The sequence below is a fragment of the Odontesthes bonariensis genome, chromosome 17, assembly GCF_027942865.1.
Source record: "Odontesthes bonariensis isolate fOdoBon6 chromosome 17, fOdoBon6.hap1, whole genome shotgun sequence".
NCBI lineage: Eukaryota > Metazoa > Chordata > Actinopteri > Atheriniformes > Atherinopsidae > Odontesthes > Odontesthes bonariensis.
In genome coordinates this window covers 15362021-15380344 of record NC_134522.1, presented here as the reverse complement: position 1 = coordinate 15380344, position 18324 = coordinate 15362021, and the positions used below count along the sequence as shown (strand labels likewise).

At 41.5% G+C, this 18324-nt stretch overlaps 1 protein-coding gene across 1 annotated transcript in view; it reads left to right on the top strand.

Moving 5' to 3' along the window:
* eml5 (EMAP like 5) overlaps nt 1-18324 on the top strand; it is a 38056-nt gene that overhangs the window by 5280 nt on the left and 14452 nt on the right. Inside the window, exons 2-16 of the mRNA XM_075447668.1 lie at nt 2355-2514; nt 5689-5787; nt 6157-6225; nt 10377-10562; nt 11116-11251; nt 12293-12494; nt 13643-13780; nt 13899-14155; nt 14262-14474; nt 14564-14731; nt 15975-16081; nt 16182-16300; nt 16839-17025; nt 17132-17237; nt 17644-17737. Of these exons, the coding sequence (XP_075303783.1) occupies nt 2355-2514; nt 5689-5787; nt 6157-6225; nt 10377-10562; nt 11116-11251; nt 12293-12494; nt 13643-13780; nt 13899-14155; nt 14262-14474; nt 14564-14731; nt 15975-16081; nt 16182-16300; nt 16839-17025; nt 17132-17237; nt 17644-17737 (2241 nt within the window). The remainder of the gene's footprint in view (nt 1-2354; nt 2515-5688; nt 5788-6156; nt 6226-10376; nt 10563-11115; nt 11252-12292; nt 12495-13642; nt 13781-13898; nt 14156-14261; nt 14475-14563; nt 14732-15974; nt 16082-16181; nt 16301-16838; nt 17026-17131; nt 17238-17643; nt 17738-18324) is intronic.

Here is an 18324-nt window from a genome sequence, read left to right as displayed (position 1 = left end):
GCCCGAACCCCAAAGATATCCATTAATGATATAAACAGAGAAATGAAACAACAGAAAGATGTAAGTCATAAAAGTTTTAGAAGCTTCAACCAGTATGAAATGTGAATTTATTCTTGAAAAATGACCGATTACTTACATCGCATTTGTTTGTCAAAATTACACAGACATTACCTTCTTGAATTTCATAAGACTTGGTGGAGTAGCAGACCGTGAGTGTAGTAAGAGACCATTATATCTTGGTTCTGGTTTGTATCACCGTCTTTAAAAGGGCAACTTTGGCTTTGGCAGAGGACTTCACTCTCTAGGTGCTTTTCCTTAAAATAGTTGTTTTATTTTCTGTCAGTTGACTAATCAGTTAACAGTTGAAATCTAATCTTCCAGAATCACAGATTAAGATTTTATGAATGACTAAACAATGTCTAAACCCGAGATAATACCCTGTAAGAGCATCTTTACCTGTTTCACCACTCTTTGATCCCTCCTGCTTTCTGTTTCAAATCTAATCAACATGAGTACAACTGCTCACCTTAGCTATACTATTTTTGGTTTTTGGACCTGGAAGCCAGATTAAAAACACTTTAAAATAGCCTGGGAAATATTCCTAACTGTATAGCGCTTCTGAAATGTGGTAATCCCCGGGTTCTCTTGAATCCACTCTGGGTAGAAGCAGGATAAGAAAACTGGAGAATGTGTCTCAGGGGCTCACCATAACATAGTAATCTGTCATTAAGCCTATTTGTCCTTTCCGTGTCTCCTCTGGAGGGTCAGAAATAAATGTGTTTTCTTTAAATTCGCACTCCTGAAAGGAGCCTGCTGAGCTGTGCTTTGACTCCTCCTGTGCAGCGTCTTTGTATCTTCACCTTGAGAAATCAACTCCCGAGGGCGTTTGTTTGCTTCAAATCTACATGAAAACATGCTGTTTAATTGCAGCAGTAATTGCCGTAGCTAGTTTTGCACTACAGCGTTTGGCAGATGGAGGACATCCAAACAGCCGTAGCCTACATCAAACACAGAAACTGTGGCAATGTGCTACAGGCTAAATCATTAGTGATGGCATTTAGCAAAGCTCCTCAGATGAAGAAATGTAAAGGAAACAATTATCATGTAGCTGACTCGAAGACTGCATATGTTTTACAAAAAGTAACACTAAGGATTTTAAAACATAATGGGATATGTGAAAGTCCAAATCCAAAGTTGCTTAGGTTTTGCTCCTCAGTGATAATTTTTTATGTTGCTCCACTGTTAAACAAGGCGGATTTGTTGTGCAGTACCTGCTCACAGTGAAGTGTTTTTCTCTGCTTCGTCTATCTGCATCTCAAAGTGTTCCTCTGAAAGCTATTTTTAGTATCGTTGCTCTGATTATATAAGTCATAAAAAGTAAGATGAAAAAAGTGCCTGGTTGGAAAGAGGTTCAACAAAGAATGTGGCGAAGTAGAGGTGACGATGAGAGAAAAACACAACAGGGACTCTTGTGGGAGGACAAAGATCAGCACTGTCACTTCTTTCCTACCTCAGCCTTCAGAGACACATTTCAGCTGCAGAAATATTCACAATAGAAATGCTAAGGAGCAACTAATTGAAGTAAAAGTGTGACAGAGTTTGTGGTGAGTATGTCAGATGCAGCAGGTTGATGCTTCTCAGCCCATGAGGCCTTTCTGACCTGCGGTCCAAAGACGTGTCTGGATTAGCAATTGTGGAGAGTAGCTGCTTAAACAGCCATTTTGATCATAATTAAGGGAGCTCTGTGGTGGCATGAGATATATAGGCCAGGACAAGGCTGGAAGAATCGCCTGGTGAACGTGACTGGGATCTGCTGAGAGGATGGGTGGAGTAGAAGGAGGGAATGACAGCTTGATACAGCAGGCTGTTGCTCAGCTGTCGAGTGGGAATGCTTGTGGGTGGGGGAAGGTTCGAATGGAGGGGAGGAAGGGATTATGTAACAGTGTTACAAACATATGGCTGGTGATGGGAGGAACCCCCAGTTGAATTAGAAAAGGTAAAAGGGGCAGAGAATAGTTCACGGGATACTGAAAAAAAGAACAAAAAAGGAGGAGGATGAGATTCACATACTCACTAGTACTGCTTTTTATACTCTTCTAACCCCCTGTGGGCATGAATGAAGCAGGCTGCGTGTATATTTTAGCATGACTGAGTTAATTGAACCATGTCACCTCATCAAGCTGCCTCTCTGCTTCCATGTTCAGATCCAGCGCAGGCTTAATGTGTTCATTTCATCCCAGTGGTTTCTGCTGGGAGGGTGAATCCCTCTTCTCCTCTCAGCACACGCATGCAAGCACGCAAACAGCAAAACTTATTAGAAATGTTTCTTCCTTCCCCTCTCTGTTTCTTCACAGTCTCGCACTACATCCGGAGCGTGTGTTGGTGGCCACCGGACAGGTGGGCAAGGAGCCTTACATCTGCGTCTGGGACTCCTACACTGTGCAGACTGTGTCCATCCTCAAGGACGTGCACACACATGGCATCGCCTGCCTGGCCTTCGACCTTGAGGGACAGGTACAGCTGTGGGGCAACAAAGCCAGTTTTGAATGTCAGGAATAAAATATACAAGTATAAATAAAAGGCACTGGTTTTTCCAGACAAAGCTTAAAGTGTAACCAGTTCCCACTAAGCAGGATAGCAGCACTCAAGACCTATTGGCTTTTCTGCAGCTCACTGGTCGATATGAGGCTCTGAGTGCTGCAGGTATTGCAGCAATATCAGCCAAAAAGCTGCACACAGAAACACTCTGATTTGAAGATTTCACTGGAAAACTTTAAGCTGTGGCTTTCATTCGATACTATTGCATGTTATAAAAAAATGATGCAGCAAAACACATTGAGGCAATGAATACAGATTATCACTTAACCACAGACACGTTCAATGTGCATCCTTATTCATTTTTCCATATTTTTTTTTTCTTTAGCCAGCTCTTTGTAGATTTGTACTGGTTAATGTTTATACACTGCAGTCTCCACCTAATGCTCACTTTAGACTCTGAAAATCCATACTTTATGGAACAATTACTCTCTTTTTATCTTTGCGTGTCTCTCTCTCCCTCCCATGGGAGCTTTCAGAGTGGAGGTTTTCATCCTATATTTTTTATTAAGAGACATGGACATGACCCTTTGCTATTTTCCTGCTCGGGTTGTGAGCTAGGGATTTAGATGGAATGTGACAGTGTTTAGCGGCTCTTCCCTTCCTGGATCAGAGGAAGTCAGAGCTGAGCTCAGACAATCCAGAGGAATCCCTGGTGCCATTATCCTGTCCACCCATTAAGACAACATCAAAAAAGATACACTCATGTTTGAGACATCTCGTGTGGATAATATATATATATTAGTATAAGCTGCAGTTGTGTTGTCCAGTGCAAATGGTACAAGAAGTCATGTCCTTTCTTTCATTTTATTCTTGTTCTCAGTATATTATCCAGTATTTTACATGCCACATTGTACTGTGGCCGAGGTTACATTTTAGATGCAGTTACATGACTGCACAAATCATTTCCACATGAAACTCCAATTAGCCCTCAACAAGACACAGTGAAGCTTGCAGCCACACTAACATCAGCTTGCTGGAATGCTTACAGCATAAATATCAATATGCTGATTTATTGCAAAGCAGATATGCCAAATTAACCATCCCAGCATGCCAATATTTGCTAATAAGTTCTTCATAGTGTCGTTAGCTTTGCAGATATTCTTGTCACGATCCAAACTCTACTCAAAAGTCCACCTTCAGCTGTAAGCTGGTGACCAGTTTGACCAGCGTGAGCTGACTTTGGACAGATGGTAGCTGGCCATCGGTTAAACTAGCTCAAGCAGGCTGGCACAGCAAAATCCGTTTAACCCAGCAAAGGTTTGAAGCTGGCTCTAGCTGGATTTCACATTGATGTAGTCAACTTTGCTGCTAGAGGGAACTTTAAAGCTGGAGAATGCCAATATGTGAAAAAAACGTAAGAGTCATAGACTGTATATCAGAAGCCCATGTAGCCATAGTGTACTCTTTTTTTTATTTATTTAATCCAGTAGAAGAATGGCAAGCTCAGAATCCAACTAAGAAGTTTCAATCCCAAAGTTTTCTCCTTCTCAGCACAATGCTAATATTAGAGTGTCATATTTTATTTGGTGTCAGACTTTTTTTCTGTTATTCTTCTTACTTTTTGGTATGAGACATCATGTCCTGACTTAAGACAGATGGCGGGTACCCGGTGATGACCTGCAGTCTCCCATCTCCCATCACAGTCATCCCTCAGTTCTTGTGCTCGTCACCTTTCTTGGAGCACCTCAGCTGACCTCAGCCAATTACTGCCAGTTAATTCTGTTCCACTTGAATGTTACTGTTCAATTGAACTTCCCCAGTTTGTGTTAGTCATTGCTCCCACAGTTGGCCCACAGAGCGCTGATTTAAAGATTTTGTTCTTATCAGCAGTTATTGTGTATCGCTGTTAGAACAAAGCATAGGCAAGCAATGAAGTCTGTTGGTTACTTCTGTACTCTTGGATGGAATTTCTTTTTCTACAACAAAAAACAGCACAGAGTCCCATCTGTCTGGGAATCATCCACGGCAGGAGAGTGTTGACAAAGGCTTAGTCTTGTGGACTTTTTGCCAGGTTTGGCACTCAACCTGGATCTTGTTTGCGGAGAAAGTACTGGGGAAATCTACATAACATGGTCCCCCACTGTCTGAGTCCTAAGAAAAGTTGTTACATGTGTTGTAAAACCTCATTCTTCTCCTTTAGGGAACAGAAATTATAGACATGTTGTTTTTGCCAGTGCTAAAATAGTAATTGACAAATATTGGCAAAATAGCAAGATTTCCCACGAATGAAACAGGCTTCTTGCCATCTGAAGTATCTGCACTTGCTTATCAGCCAAGAGGAAAACCTATCTCTGTAAAGACTATGGTTGGCCAGTCACCAGTTATTGGCTTCATTTTTCTAAAGCCTGTCAACAGGCTAAAACAAACTACTTTAATAATTTAATGTTTTTCCCAAAGTGACACTTTTCCTCAGGATTCACCAAGTTACCGGAGGAACGTGAATGTGTGTTTCATTGCAGTCTGTGTAATTTTTTTCATGACATTTCATCAAAAATAATAATGTGAACCTCATGATAGCTCCAGTGGACACCCAAGTCATAAGAATTTGTCCTCTGGAAACCATAAATTTCAAGAAATTTAATGGCAAACCATCCTCTCGCTGACCATATGAATCCGTTGACAGACCATCCTTAGAGCCATGCCACTGACCCATCATCACCTCTTTGCTTATCATTAGCAGAGACCTTTAAATACAAGTTAAAACTGTACAAATGCCTAACCAGACTTTTCTATAAATAGCCGAACATTGATTCCGCGCCGGATCAAAAAGGGCATCTTTAAACATGCAAAGCAAGCTGCATGTAAGCAAGATTTTCATGATTTTCATGCTGCTCTCTTCTCTTCTGCTCCACTGCTGCTAATGCTGCCTACTCAGTCAGTCAGCTATAGGTGGCTCCTCCAGCAAAAGCACTCAGATATGCTCACTGGAAGTGCCAGGGGCTGGACAACTGTTCTCTTCTGCACTGTAGCCATTATTAGCATTTCATTGAGGCCTACCATGCTGTAGTGGAAGTAGCTAAGTTTTCAGTGATAAATGTAAGAAAGCTGTCTGTTCCATTTCTTATACGTTTGTTTTTGCTCTTTTTGCAGTGTTTGGTGTCTGTTGGCTTGGACTCGAAAAACACAATCTGTGTGTGGGACTGGAGGAGAGGGAAGGTTCTGGCAGCTGCTCCCGGTCATACAGACAGGGTAAAGACTTTTATCCTCCCCTGTCTTCGTCACAAGCTCAGTATCGACCGCCTCAATTAGCTATAAACGCAGGATGGAGTGCCAGCCCGATGGGGACATAAACAAGTTAGGCCTGATTGATTGTGAGCTTTCCAGAGCCTGTCTGAGAGGGTGCTCGGCTAATGAAAAGGAATTTTAAAAAGATGAAATACAGGCAATTGTTGTTTTCTAATTCCGCCCACACACAGGCAGTATGGAAACACACTTTTCAGCTCATCCTTTTGCAACCAATCTAATTATTAAAAGTCCAGACTTCAGGTGTAAATTTGGGGTATTGTGTTGTGCTCCTGTAATACCAGTGTCTAATACATTTTGTGTTTCCCCTGACAGATATTTGACATATCGTGGGATTTGTACCAGCCCAGCAAGCTTGTAAGCTGTGGTGTCAAACACATCAAGGTACAGCTATTTCCTTTTACTTGCAGTGAAACTGGTGGCTGTGTCTCCTTTTCTTGCTTCCTTCTCCGCTTTGTCTTCACAGTCATTTCAAAGTCTTGAAATAGATTTATGCAAATTCACTTTATTCCAGGGTCCATGGTTATTAAGCACTTAGCATAAGTAGGACAGGCAATGACTCAGAGTCTCTCTCCTCAAATTTGCAGAGAAAAAAAAAAGTTCTCTTTTCATGGGGGACCATGACTGTGCCCGTCTGCCCGTCCCCCTCCCTTTCACTTCTCTTCATTCAGCTTTTGAAAACCCTCTACAATGCAAACCGCAGCTGTGGCCACTTCCCTTTCCGGCCCATATCACTCCTCTTCACACAAAAGTGGTGAACATATATCTTCAATGAGATAATGCAGGGATATGTAGTTGTGCTCAGGACCAAAGTGGATTACTTCCAGAACATTGGGAAAAGAATGAATCGTACTCAGATGAGAAATGTGCCTCCTGGCTCTGCAAGGCTAAACAGAGTGGCATGCTCAAATGGGTTTGATGCATACAGGGAAGACTACTGCACTTATTTCTCAGTGGTCCGACATTCTCACTGATGACTCCCTTATCTCAATCCAGCTTGACCTGCCTCCCCTCTCGTAGTAAGTCCCCGCCCTGAACTTTTCCCCCACTGCCGTGATGCAGAAATCCCCTCCAGTAGCTGCACCCCACCCCCAGTGTCTGCTGAATCGCTCAGTCCTTCCCCTTCTCCTCTTCTTCCCATCCTCCTTTCATCCATTCTGGTTTTGTGATGCCAAGGCAATCCAGCAGTTGTCCCACATAATTCCCCAGCCTTCACCATGCAGACCATGTGATATCTGCTCCCCTGGCCTGTGCTCGCTCAGCGATTATAGCACTCAGAGCATGCAGGAGATTTAGCTCCAGTAATCCACTCACTCGCAGGCTGAGGAAAACACAACCTTTATGACGAGGACACTTTCTTCCTTACACAGATCCTCATAACGGTTTGTGTTTTGATTTGATCGTGACAAATAAGACCTTAGTTTGCTCTTCTTCTGCCACCCAACACTCACACACACACACTCACACACACACACACACACACACACATATACGGCATCTATTCATTATCTCCTGACTATCTGACTTTTTGCTCATTAGTTAAGGGCTGCGGTACCACTAGCCCCCGTAATGCCCAGTCACCCAAATTGTAAACTCTCTTTGCTCTATTATTTAAGGTCTGTAGAAGTAAATTCATCTGTTGATTTGCCATTAAAACTGCCAATGTTCACCTGTCATTTAGAAATAGGTCAATCTTTAACCACAAGTTGAGAGACATTTTTCAGGACGTTCATGTACACTAAATGTTAATGTAGAATCTGAAACAAGTAAAAACAATTTCAGCCTGAATGTCATTTTATAACAGGGGGTGTCATTACTCTACAAAAAGGGCTAAAAATGTAATTGGGCCTAATTTAAAAATGCAGTGAGGCAGAAGCTGATCTGGAGGAGTAAGCTGCTCTCTGCCTTGTCTTGTTCAGTGATGCTGTTTTGTGTTTGCTAAGGGAGCTCAGAAAAAGAAATAGGCTCACGCTGACTTTGGCAACATTTTGCTTTGAAACTTTTTGAACACGATTTGACCGGTGTCGATATGTTGTTGAATGTTTCCAACAATGTACAGAGAAGTGATTTTATTCAATGTAACTGACAGTCAGTGGTATTCAATTTTCTGGATCTTAGCATAGCTTTTTCATTAAATGCATGTTATTTTGCACAGTAATCCACTGCAGCAGTGCAGATGTAATTTAAGGATGTGATCCATGGCTCTACAATGGTGACTTCAGCTGGTATATTAATGCAGCTAAATTCCCAGTAAAGCTGCTCTTGTTCACTTGTTTTTCTGTTGCTTTTGTCAGATGGTGAAACAGGTCTGATTTTCTGACTGAATAGGGGCCCATTCGGACCATGACCTGTGGTCACTATCAAAGCATTTTGACACTGTTGCTCTGTCTGTGCAGTGGTTTTTTACATTTGGGATGATCACTCAGAGAGAAAGTTGCAGGCGCTCACAGGCACTGTTACCTTTAACAGAGCAGAGGCAGGGAAAGATGTTCTTGTAGAGGGGGAGCATTATAAATGTGTTTACTCTATAAAATCATTAATAAATGTGTGAAAAACGTGAATTGAATCACTCAATTTTTGAATTAAAGTATAATGTAAAGATGAAGGCAACGTGAATAAGATTAAAAAACATTGTTTATGGATATGATTTCTGCCAGTCATGTCACTTAGATTTATCAGCGATGGTGGTCAAAATATGATCCAACATTGCTTCCTCACTTCATCAAATAAAAACACGAAGTGCTTGATGGTAATTGTGGTGGATGGAGACTATCAGTGAAGTTTGATATTGCTTAACAATTACTGGAGACAAGTTTATGTGCTTCGGGGAGAAGAAAAAAATATATCTTGCAAACTTAAACTGTATGAATGTTTTTTGGAAATGATTAGTAAGAATGTAAAGGGATATTTGCCGATGTGCCACAGAGCTGAGCTGAGTTTGACGCCGTGTGGATGGTTGAAAACTGCCTGAAGGTCGTCTATTTCCAGCAAACCTACCAACCCCGTGTAGAGGGGTGCAGCAGTCTACAGGTGCAGCAGTTAGCAGTCTGACAACATTCAGGGTCATTGTTGTCCCTTGGCGTGCAAGCTGTCGCACAGTAGCTGATGTGCAACAGCACTATGTGTGATAATTACATTTCAAAGGTCTTTCTTTGAGTTGTGAAAAAGGTTACTGAGCTAATGACCACTTATCCTGTTATGGCCACTGTGTCAGCTAATATCTAGGGGATGCTAAAGGAATTAAAAGGGTTATTTAGAGAAAGTGGCACTGGTAACCAGGGCTTGAATTTGCTTCTCAACTGTTTTGTTGTATGTGCCCAAACCCCTCAAGCATCCCCGTCTCCTCTCCGTAATTCAACAGCGAACGGATTAGCCAGTGCTCGTGCCTCACTGTCTTATCAGTTGTGGGCAGGAATGGCTGTGTAGTCACGCTGCATCCATCCCCACTGTTTCTGCAACAGGCGAAAACCACCCTGACAGCAAACCTGCACGTTACACACGTCCACCTGCAAGTAGACCTTCCCAAATAACTCACACTCTCCTATAATCTTACCTCTCTGACCTTGAGCACCGCCCCCACATGCAAGCTCAAACAGAACATGCAGATAGTCACACAGTGTCAGTGAGGAGCTGTGGATTAGATAAGTTCTGTTAAGGTGAAGGAAACAAGCCTTTAGATGCTTGATGGCAGGGCTGTATCTGTGCTTGTGATGCCTCTCTCTGATAATCGTCCCCTCCGTTAGCACGCAGCAGCTCGATCAGTCAAGGCGATCGACGTTAGCGAGGGTGTGACAGGCTGTGCTGTCAAGGAGCTCATTTGTTCATTTTGTTGATGCCTTCAAGCCGCTTGTCAAAAATTCCTGTGTTGTCACAAACAAAAAATAAAAGCAAACCAACACCTATATTTACATTAAGGTAACTTTCAACATATATCTGTAATGCCAGCTCATGAGGAGATAAATCCCCTTTCAGGTCCATTAGAAAAACTACTATCCATTCCGAAGTGTCATTTTCCGGCTGCTTTTCAGTGATAAATGTGTCTCAGTTTTACGTGCCGATGGCTGCGTTTCAGTATTCGAGACGCCTTCTCCAAGCTTCATCCCTGTGATCTCATCTCCATGCCGACAGAGTGTCTCTCTTCTCCTGTGTTAGATGGATTTAGCTCTCAGACGAAGCCGTGTCCGTGCATCCCAATGACCTTGTTCATAAATAATGAGCCTGCGTGTATGCATCCGTGCGTCTGTGTCTATGCATGCTGATCAGGTGGTTGCAGCACTGACCCCCAGCAAGAGCTCTTAGTGTCACATACACTGGAAAGGGGCGTTTGAATTTAGTTTAACTTTGCATTCTGTCAAGGTCCTTGTGTGTTGTTTCTAATGATGTTTAAATGAGTGTGTCAAATCCCACACAACCTTATTATTCACCTTTGCTCATTTCCAAATTCTCTGTAATTGTCAGTTTACTCTTTCAGGATAGGATTACACAGGGGATTATTAGCCACAGCCCTCTTTCACCATTTCTGTCTGTGTTGGCAGTTTTGGAGCTTATGCGGTAATGCTCTCACACCCAAACGTGGCGTTTTTGGCAAAACTGGGGATCTCCAAACCATTCTCTGCCTTGCCTGCGCCAAGGATGAAGTCACATATTCGGGTGCCTTGAATGGTGACATATACGTGTGGAAAGGGATCAACCTGATGAGGACGGTTCAAGGAGCACATGGGGTATGTTTACATCTTTGGATATGTTGATATGCTCTTTTGACATATGTGACATGCTGTCACATATATGTAAGGATCAAAGTATATATATAAAAAAAACCTAACCAGGTTAGAAGCCCCACATGCTTGCTTCATTTGATTCTGCTCAGTAGAGAAGGATCAGCCTTTTGCTCCACAGGATTAAATGATATCTATGGGATCAACAGCTGGGTAAGGGGGTAGGCGAATGGGGGAAGGGATAATAACTACCGTACATTCACTGCAGCTTTTTGTATCACCAAATGTTTCTGATCCCTCAACAAGGGGCCTGCTTATACATCCTGTACCTGTAAGACAAATGAGACCACCAGTAGAGCTTTCCAAGAATAATAAAGCTAATATCATAACTCCTGATCCTTAGTTTGGTCTTTTCGTGAGGCCACAGTAGCTGATTTGTGATTGTTAAAGCCCTGTTAAATAAATGGCTGGCTGAGCTGCAGCACTGTGCGGGTTCTAGCTGGGACTGGTTCTGTCGCTGCTCACCAGATCCTCACTGACAGCCTGTCATTTCCTCCAGTCAGGGATTTTCAGCATGAATGCTTGTGAAGAGGGCTTCGCTACTGGAGGCCGGGACGGCTGCGTCCGGCTGTGGGATCTCAACTTCAAACCAATTACTGTCATTGATCTCAGGGAAACAGACCAAGGATATAAAGGTGATGTGAAACTGCTTCCCTTTTTTTCCCCTTAACAAGAGTACAGAGAAGCTGCAAGACAAATTGTTCTTCTCCGGAGACACTGTAAGAGTTGTATAATTCTGCAGAACAAACACTGCCGGATAAAAAGAGCCACTCTTTCTACCAGTTATGTTCACCTTACTAACATGTTCCTTCTTGTTGTCCATTTCTCCCATCTCCTTTATTTATAATCTTGGACCTAACAGTAGCTAGAGGTGACAATAGCCGAGGTGGGTAATGTTATTGAGGGAGGAGTTAACAACCGTGTCTGTTTGTAGCAGTCCCCATACTGTTCTTCTCTTCCTCTTGTTGTTAGTAACTCCAAGCTCTGTTGCAGTTTTTACACCATATACAGACTTCACCTTCATTTACAGTCTTGTGCAAAAGGTGAAGCATATTATCAAGTTCCTATGTTGTGCAGGAGTAAAAAACTTGATCAAATCAATATTTCATGTGAACATCCCTACCAAAGTAGCATTACATTTATTGTTATACCTGTGCACAGTTTTTTAAGGTACTTGGCAGGTGGGTTGTTCCAAGCATCATGGAGAACTTAACTCAGTTCCTGTGGTAGATTTAGTCTGTTTCACTGTCTTCTGTCTCTTTGTGTTATACCCGACTGATTCCATGATGTTGAGATCAGAAATCTGTAGCCGGACTCTATGCTCCTATTGTCACCCTACAGTTAGTAGGCTCTGGCTGTATGTTTGTAGTTCTTATAGTTTTCTCTTGTATGTTTTGCATGTCGGCTAAGAACCTTTTGCACAGCACTGTGTGTGTGCAGCACATGCATCCTGCATCCTACTCTAGCACTATTACCCAGATTCAGTTCCAGATTGGCTTCAAAACATGCGTCGTCCTAGCCTGCAGTTGGCTATCATCACTCCCGTCTTTATTATCCCTGTTGTGTCTCCTGTAATGACTGTAAAAGCAGCACATGTCCGTCCTATGTTGGCAAGCTTTTTGCTAGTTTCATTTTTAGATTTTGCCTGATCTTTGATATCTGTGTGTTTTGATTAGGGCTGTCAGTGCGCAGCGTGTGCTGGCGGGGGGATCACATCCTAGTGGGTACACAGGACAGTGAGATCTTCGAAGTGGTGGTCCACGATCGCAACAAGCCCTTCCTCATCATGCAGGGTCACTGTGAGGGTGAGCTATGGGCGCTGGCTGTGCACCCCACTAAGCCTCTGGCCATGACGGGAAGTGATGACCGCTCAGTCAGGTGAAGTTTCAGTTTCAGGTCGTTTAGTACAAACAGCTCATCTGTTGAGACTACAGGCAACCGTATTGTTCTATATTTGAAAATACATACAAAACAATTGGGCTATTCATCCCAGTTAATAGATTATTATGATAATAAGTGCTACTAGAATGAATTGAATAATGTTAATCAATTCAATAATTCACATATGAGATTTGAACAGAATTTATAATTATACTTCAATTTTCACCTATTCATTTAGCTTTTTTTTAATCCACCTATTTATTTACTTTGCTATCAGATTTTTAAAACATCATTCACATTTTCATATATGTATTACTTTATCACCTTATTAATTTCTCAGTTTTGTTTCTTTGATTTTTCTGTCTATTAATTTCTCTAAATATATTCATTTATTTTAAATCTATTTATGTATTCATTTTCATTTTAAAATATAATCTTTACTAAACTCATCTTTGTAAATTTATACTTATTGTTCCCCATGTACCTTATGAACATTTTGGTATGTATTTCTGCTTTATTATGCTAATGAGGAGGGCTTTATTTTAATTCAATGTAAAAACAAAATAATGAAGTGAAAAATACAGTAAATATATACAATAAGTTCATTTGTATTATTAGAATATAATATATATAAAATGTAATATATAAGTAAAACTCAAAGTTAAATGAATATGGTTGAAAATTAATTTGTTCACAAATTTCAAACTATATACATGAAATATTGCATAAATAAGTTGAATAAACATTATTTTTAGCATTTGTCAACATTTCAATTTATTTATTGAGCCATTCTTACATTTTTGTATTTGTTTTTGATTATGGAAGTTTCATTCCTTCGCACCAGGACTACTTCATGTAATTATGTAGTTTTATATCAGCCAAAGGTTTAAGGATATTTTCGAAATGGGGCTTCTATTAAAACTAGACTGTGTATATTAAATTGATAAATATCTTACTCTTTTTGTAATTGTCAGTTTAATTGTTCCTAATTGTCTCTTGTTGCTTCAGAAACAAATTGAAATTACGAGGCTATTGTTAATGTGTGTATGTAGTCGGAAATCTTTTTTTTACTGCTCCTTGCCTGAATGTTTGGAATTCCTTCACGGCTTTGCCTCTTCATTTTTCCTGCTTTTCTGCGTCTGAAGGATATGGAGCCTTATAGATCATGCACTGATAGCTCGCTGCAACATGGAGGAGCCGATCCGCTGTGCAGCTGTGAGCACTGATGGTATTCACCTGGCGCTGGGGATGAAGGATGGCTCATTCACCGTTCTAAGAGTTAGGTGGGTCAAGCAATTCAAAAGCCGAGTGGGAAATTTCGATCCCAAGTAAATGCCCAGTGAAATGGAGGGCTCCTTTACTTGGCGACCATTTTAGCTCTTCATTCATTCCTCCTTCCAGAGATATGACAGAGGTGGTTCACATCAAGGACAGGAAGGAGGCCATTCATGAGCTGAAGTACTCCCCTGATGGGGCCCACTTGGCTGTGGGCTCTAATGATAACTCAGTGGACGTCTATGGTGTGGTGCAGAGGTACAAGAAAGTGAGCGAGTGCATCGGCTCCACAAGTTTCATCACACACATGGACTGGTCCACGGACAGCAAACACCTCCAGACCAATGACGGCAGTGGCAGGAGGCTCTTCTACAGGATGCCAAGTAGGTGCAAAGCCGTCAACTGCTCTGTCAGCAGATTTAGATTTTAGTTCCTTCTGTTCAGGATTTAAAGAGCTGTTTTGTGAGGCAAACTCTGTCTTTTGTTGAGGTGGGAAGGAGGTGACCAACAGGGAGGAGCTGAAGCTGGTTCAGTGGGCTTCATGGACGTGTGTGTTGGGCCCTGAGGTTAATGGAATATGGCCCAAGTACTCGGACATAAATGACATCAACTCTGTTGACGCCAACTTTAACAATCAAGTCTTAGTCACTGCTGATGACTATGGATTAGTCAAACTGATGCGATATCCATGTATAAAAAAGGGTAAATTAATTATTGAATACCAAAATGAGAGCTCAGAATTTTGAAATGATTCTGCATTGTTTAACTGATGTTTTTTCTCCTGATTTCAGGGGCAAAATTTAAAAAGTATCTAGGTCATTCAGCTCACATTACTAACGCTAGATGGTCACATGACTACCAATGGGTCATAACTATTGGCGGTGCAGATCACTCGGTGTTCCAGTGGAAGTTTGTTTCTGAAAGAAAGTCGAAAGAGGCGCTGCACATAGCACCACAAGGTGAGATGACCTAATCCCTATTTAATAAATACTGTAATGGGGAACATTTTTTGTTTTATGTCTGATCAATCAATTTACAGATATTGCAGAGTTACATTACTGATATTACTTATCTCACTAAATCAGTGGTTCCTGCCAACTAAACATTATCAAATTAGGCTTTAGTAAATAATGCTGATGGGGAATTTTTGATGTCTACTCAATTTCCTGTTCGGGTGAGTGGAAGATTGTGTTTTAGCAGTTTTTTTTTCCTTTAGGGGCAAACGCTGCTCATTTGAGGATCTGCTCAGTGTTACACGTTTAAGTGACTTTATTATCTGTGGGTTGAATCGGTAACATGTACATGTTAAAATGTTTAAACACGCACAGAAATTATATATATGTTTGCTGGCTTGTTGCCCAAATATTTCCTACAATTTTCAAATCATGAGAATTGCACTGGCATGTAAGAAAACAGGTACAAACTGGACTCGTTGCTGGATCAAATGACTGTGCAGAACTTATAGGTATCTATTTGTAATAATATCCGACTACGACTATCATCAAATAAGTGTATCTCCTAAACTCTAGTCATTATTGTACTGAAATAATTCTGAAATCATCGTTTAAAAGACGCAATGTATCATTATATATTTATTACCTATAAGAGCTTGTGTGACTGGCATCCTGTTACGTAATGTGGACTCTGCACCCACTAGCCTCATGAACTTGATGTGTTAAACTACCAGAGAGCAATGTATACCCCCCTGTACTTTTTTAATAAACTATCATTCCTATAAAGTGCTACAAAGGAACAGCCATCACGTTAATTAATGCATAACCAATAAAAGTGAATGGAGCTTGGAAAGTATAATTGCATTGTCATTTCCAAGTCGTAATTTTTCAAGAGACGGGGTGCAGATGTGCTCTCTGAAATTACACCACATACTAACTGCCTTTCCTTTTAATTTTCCAAATGGATCTTGTGAGTAGTCGCCTGAAGCTGCCAGCTCTGCTTATTGCCTCGTCTTGGCACGGCTTTCCTGTGCTACATCAGCATTTTTATACATTTGTCTTGAGCGTTGTCACCGTGAAGCATGACAGCCTAATAAATAGAAGATGTCATAGTATTATCCTCACTCCCACTGAGGCTGGATGCAGTGTTTTTTTGTTTTTCTGTGATCTCAGAAGGGTGTATGTCTGATTAAGTGGAAGAGGAGGATTTAACTGGCGAGCCGTGATATAACCTTGTTTCTCCCTGCAGAGACCTTGGCAGACTCTAACAGTGAAGAATCAGACTCTGACCAGTCAGACGTGCCAGAAATGGACTCAGAAATTGAGCAGGAGACGCAGCTCACGTATAGACGGCAGGTTTGTGATTGAATCAAATAAGTTCCTTTCTTCTAACACAACACCTGAGAAACCACATGTCATTTTAAGCAGCATCGAATATGTTTTCACTTGCATTCAGGTTTATAAAGAAGATCTACCTCAGCTCAAGGAGCAGTGCAAAGAGAAACATCGAGCTACGGCCATGAAGAAGAGAGAACGAGCACCGGGCAGTGGGATTAAGCTGCACTTCATCCATGGGTAGATCAACTTAATTAAATAATTTCAAAATCTTCTTTATTTACTCTACTTTGTTCCAAGCCATGCCAATTTTGTAAGATATACGACTCAAATAAAGGCAATGTAATGTTTTTTTCACAATAGAACATAGAAAGCCTGTCAGTGATGAAGGGAGAGACAGGGAGAGTTATTAGCTCAGCAGCAGCATGTCTCAAAAAAGTTGGGACAGCGATAGCAAAAGGCTTGTAAAGTAAGACTCAGCTGGAAGATTGAATTCAATAATAATTTTCATGAAAATTCGAATGTCTCATTTTTAACATTTGATATGTTTTCTATGTTCTGTTGTGGATAAAAAGCCTGGTTTATGAGATCTGCAAATCACTGCATTCTGTTTTTATTTACATTTTACACAACGTGCCAACTTTTTTTGGAATTTATTTATTACCTATAAGAGCTCGTGTGACTGGCATCCTGTTACATAATGTGTTTGAAGAGGCAACAAAGTCCTTCATATAGTTTTATATTCAAAACGTCATACCCTCTGATGAATTATTTGCAGCTACAGGGGTTACGACTGCAGGAGCAACCTGTTTTACACCCAGACAGGGGAGATCGTCTACCATGTAGCTGCTGTCGGGGTTGTGTACAACAGACAACAGAATACTCAGCGTTTCTACATGGGCCACGATGACGACATCCTCTGTCTGGCTATCCACCCCCTGAAGGACTTTGTGGCAACAGGCCAGGTAGCTGCCAAGATTCAAGGTTTCTGGGGTCAGAAAAAACCTTTTAGTGGAAGAAGGCTTGTGGGTTTACTTAGCAAATTCTGTGAAAATATTCTTGTCTCTTCAGGTTGGCAGAGATTCCGCAGTCCACATATGGGACACGGAAACATTAAAACCTATGTCCGTGTTGAAAGGTTTTCACCAGCTTGGGGTGTGCGCTCTGGACTTTTCAGGTAACACGCCATGTTCTTTATTTTTAAGCTGCATTGTGAAAACCCACACTCAGACAGAGCATACATTCACACCTCCTGCTTTCACAGGCAACAAATAACTTGTATCACACATGAAAGAAACAGGTAAATTCACCAGACAACCAATTTAGAAGCACCTCTGCAAAATCTGTCTCCGCTGTCTTGGAGTCGCAGTGGTCTGACAGCACAGGGGTAAAGCCATTCATCTCTCTATCCTTAATTGGCCCCAGACAGAAGCATGATAGTGATCTGTATGGCAGCGAATCACCTGCTGCAGATCAAGCTGAGCAGGATGCTTTCATGTTGCTAATGAGAGCAAAACTTTGCTGAAGCAAAGCAAGGACTGAGTTTCTCTCTGCTGTGCTGAATGATTTTTTTACCTCCACAGCGGATGGCAAACGGCTTGCATCGGTTGGCCTGGACGACAATCACACCATTGTGCTCTGGGACTGGAGAAAGGGGGAGAAGCTCTCTGCCATGCGGTTGGTGTACTATAGTTATATTATAATGTTGACACCGCTGTAGGTCAGCCTTTCAGCACACAGCAGTTGCCACCTACACATCCCGAAAGCTTTGACAAACCTTTCTGTTAATTGTACAGATTGTTTAGCACTGCTAGTTTAAGAGTGGACATTTATAGATGAGAGCTAAAGTGAAGCCACTTGGCTGTGGAAGGCTGATTGATGGAGGAGTGGAAAGAAAGGGAATTACTCTCTATATTAAAGGGCTGCTCCTCCAAATTGTTGGAATGGTTTCAGTAGGAGTTTGCCTTGGGGTCTTGGCTGTGGATCTATGATTAAGGAGAGTAGTTTTAAATTATTTACCAGGATCTTAACCTGGCAAGTCTGTGCTACTTGATATGTCAGATTTAATTTTTTTTTTTTACCAGGAAACGTTTTGCAACAAAATACAGATCTGGTTTAAAGGTCCACATTCCAGATTAAGGTATTAGGGCGTGTCTGACTTTCTGGCCCAGTAGAGACACTGGATGTAAATAATACATGCGGCCAGATATGGGACACACTAACCAGACTCATATATTTAAAGCACCTGGAGGTGTCGGCTTGTT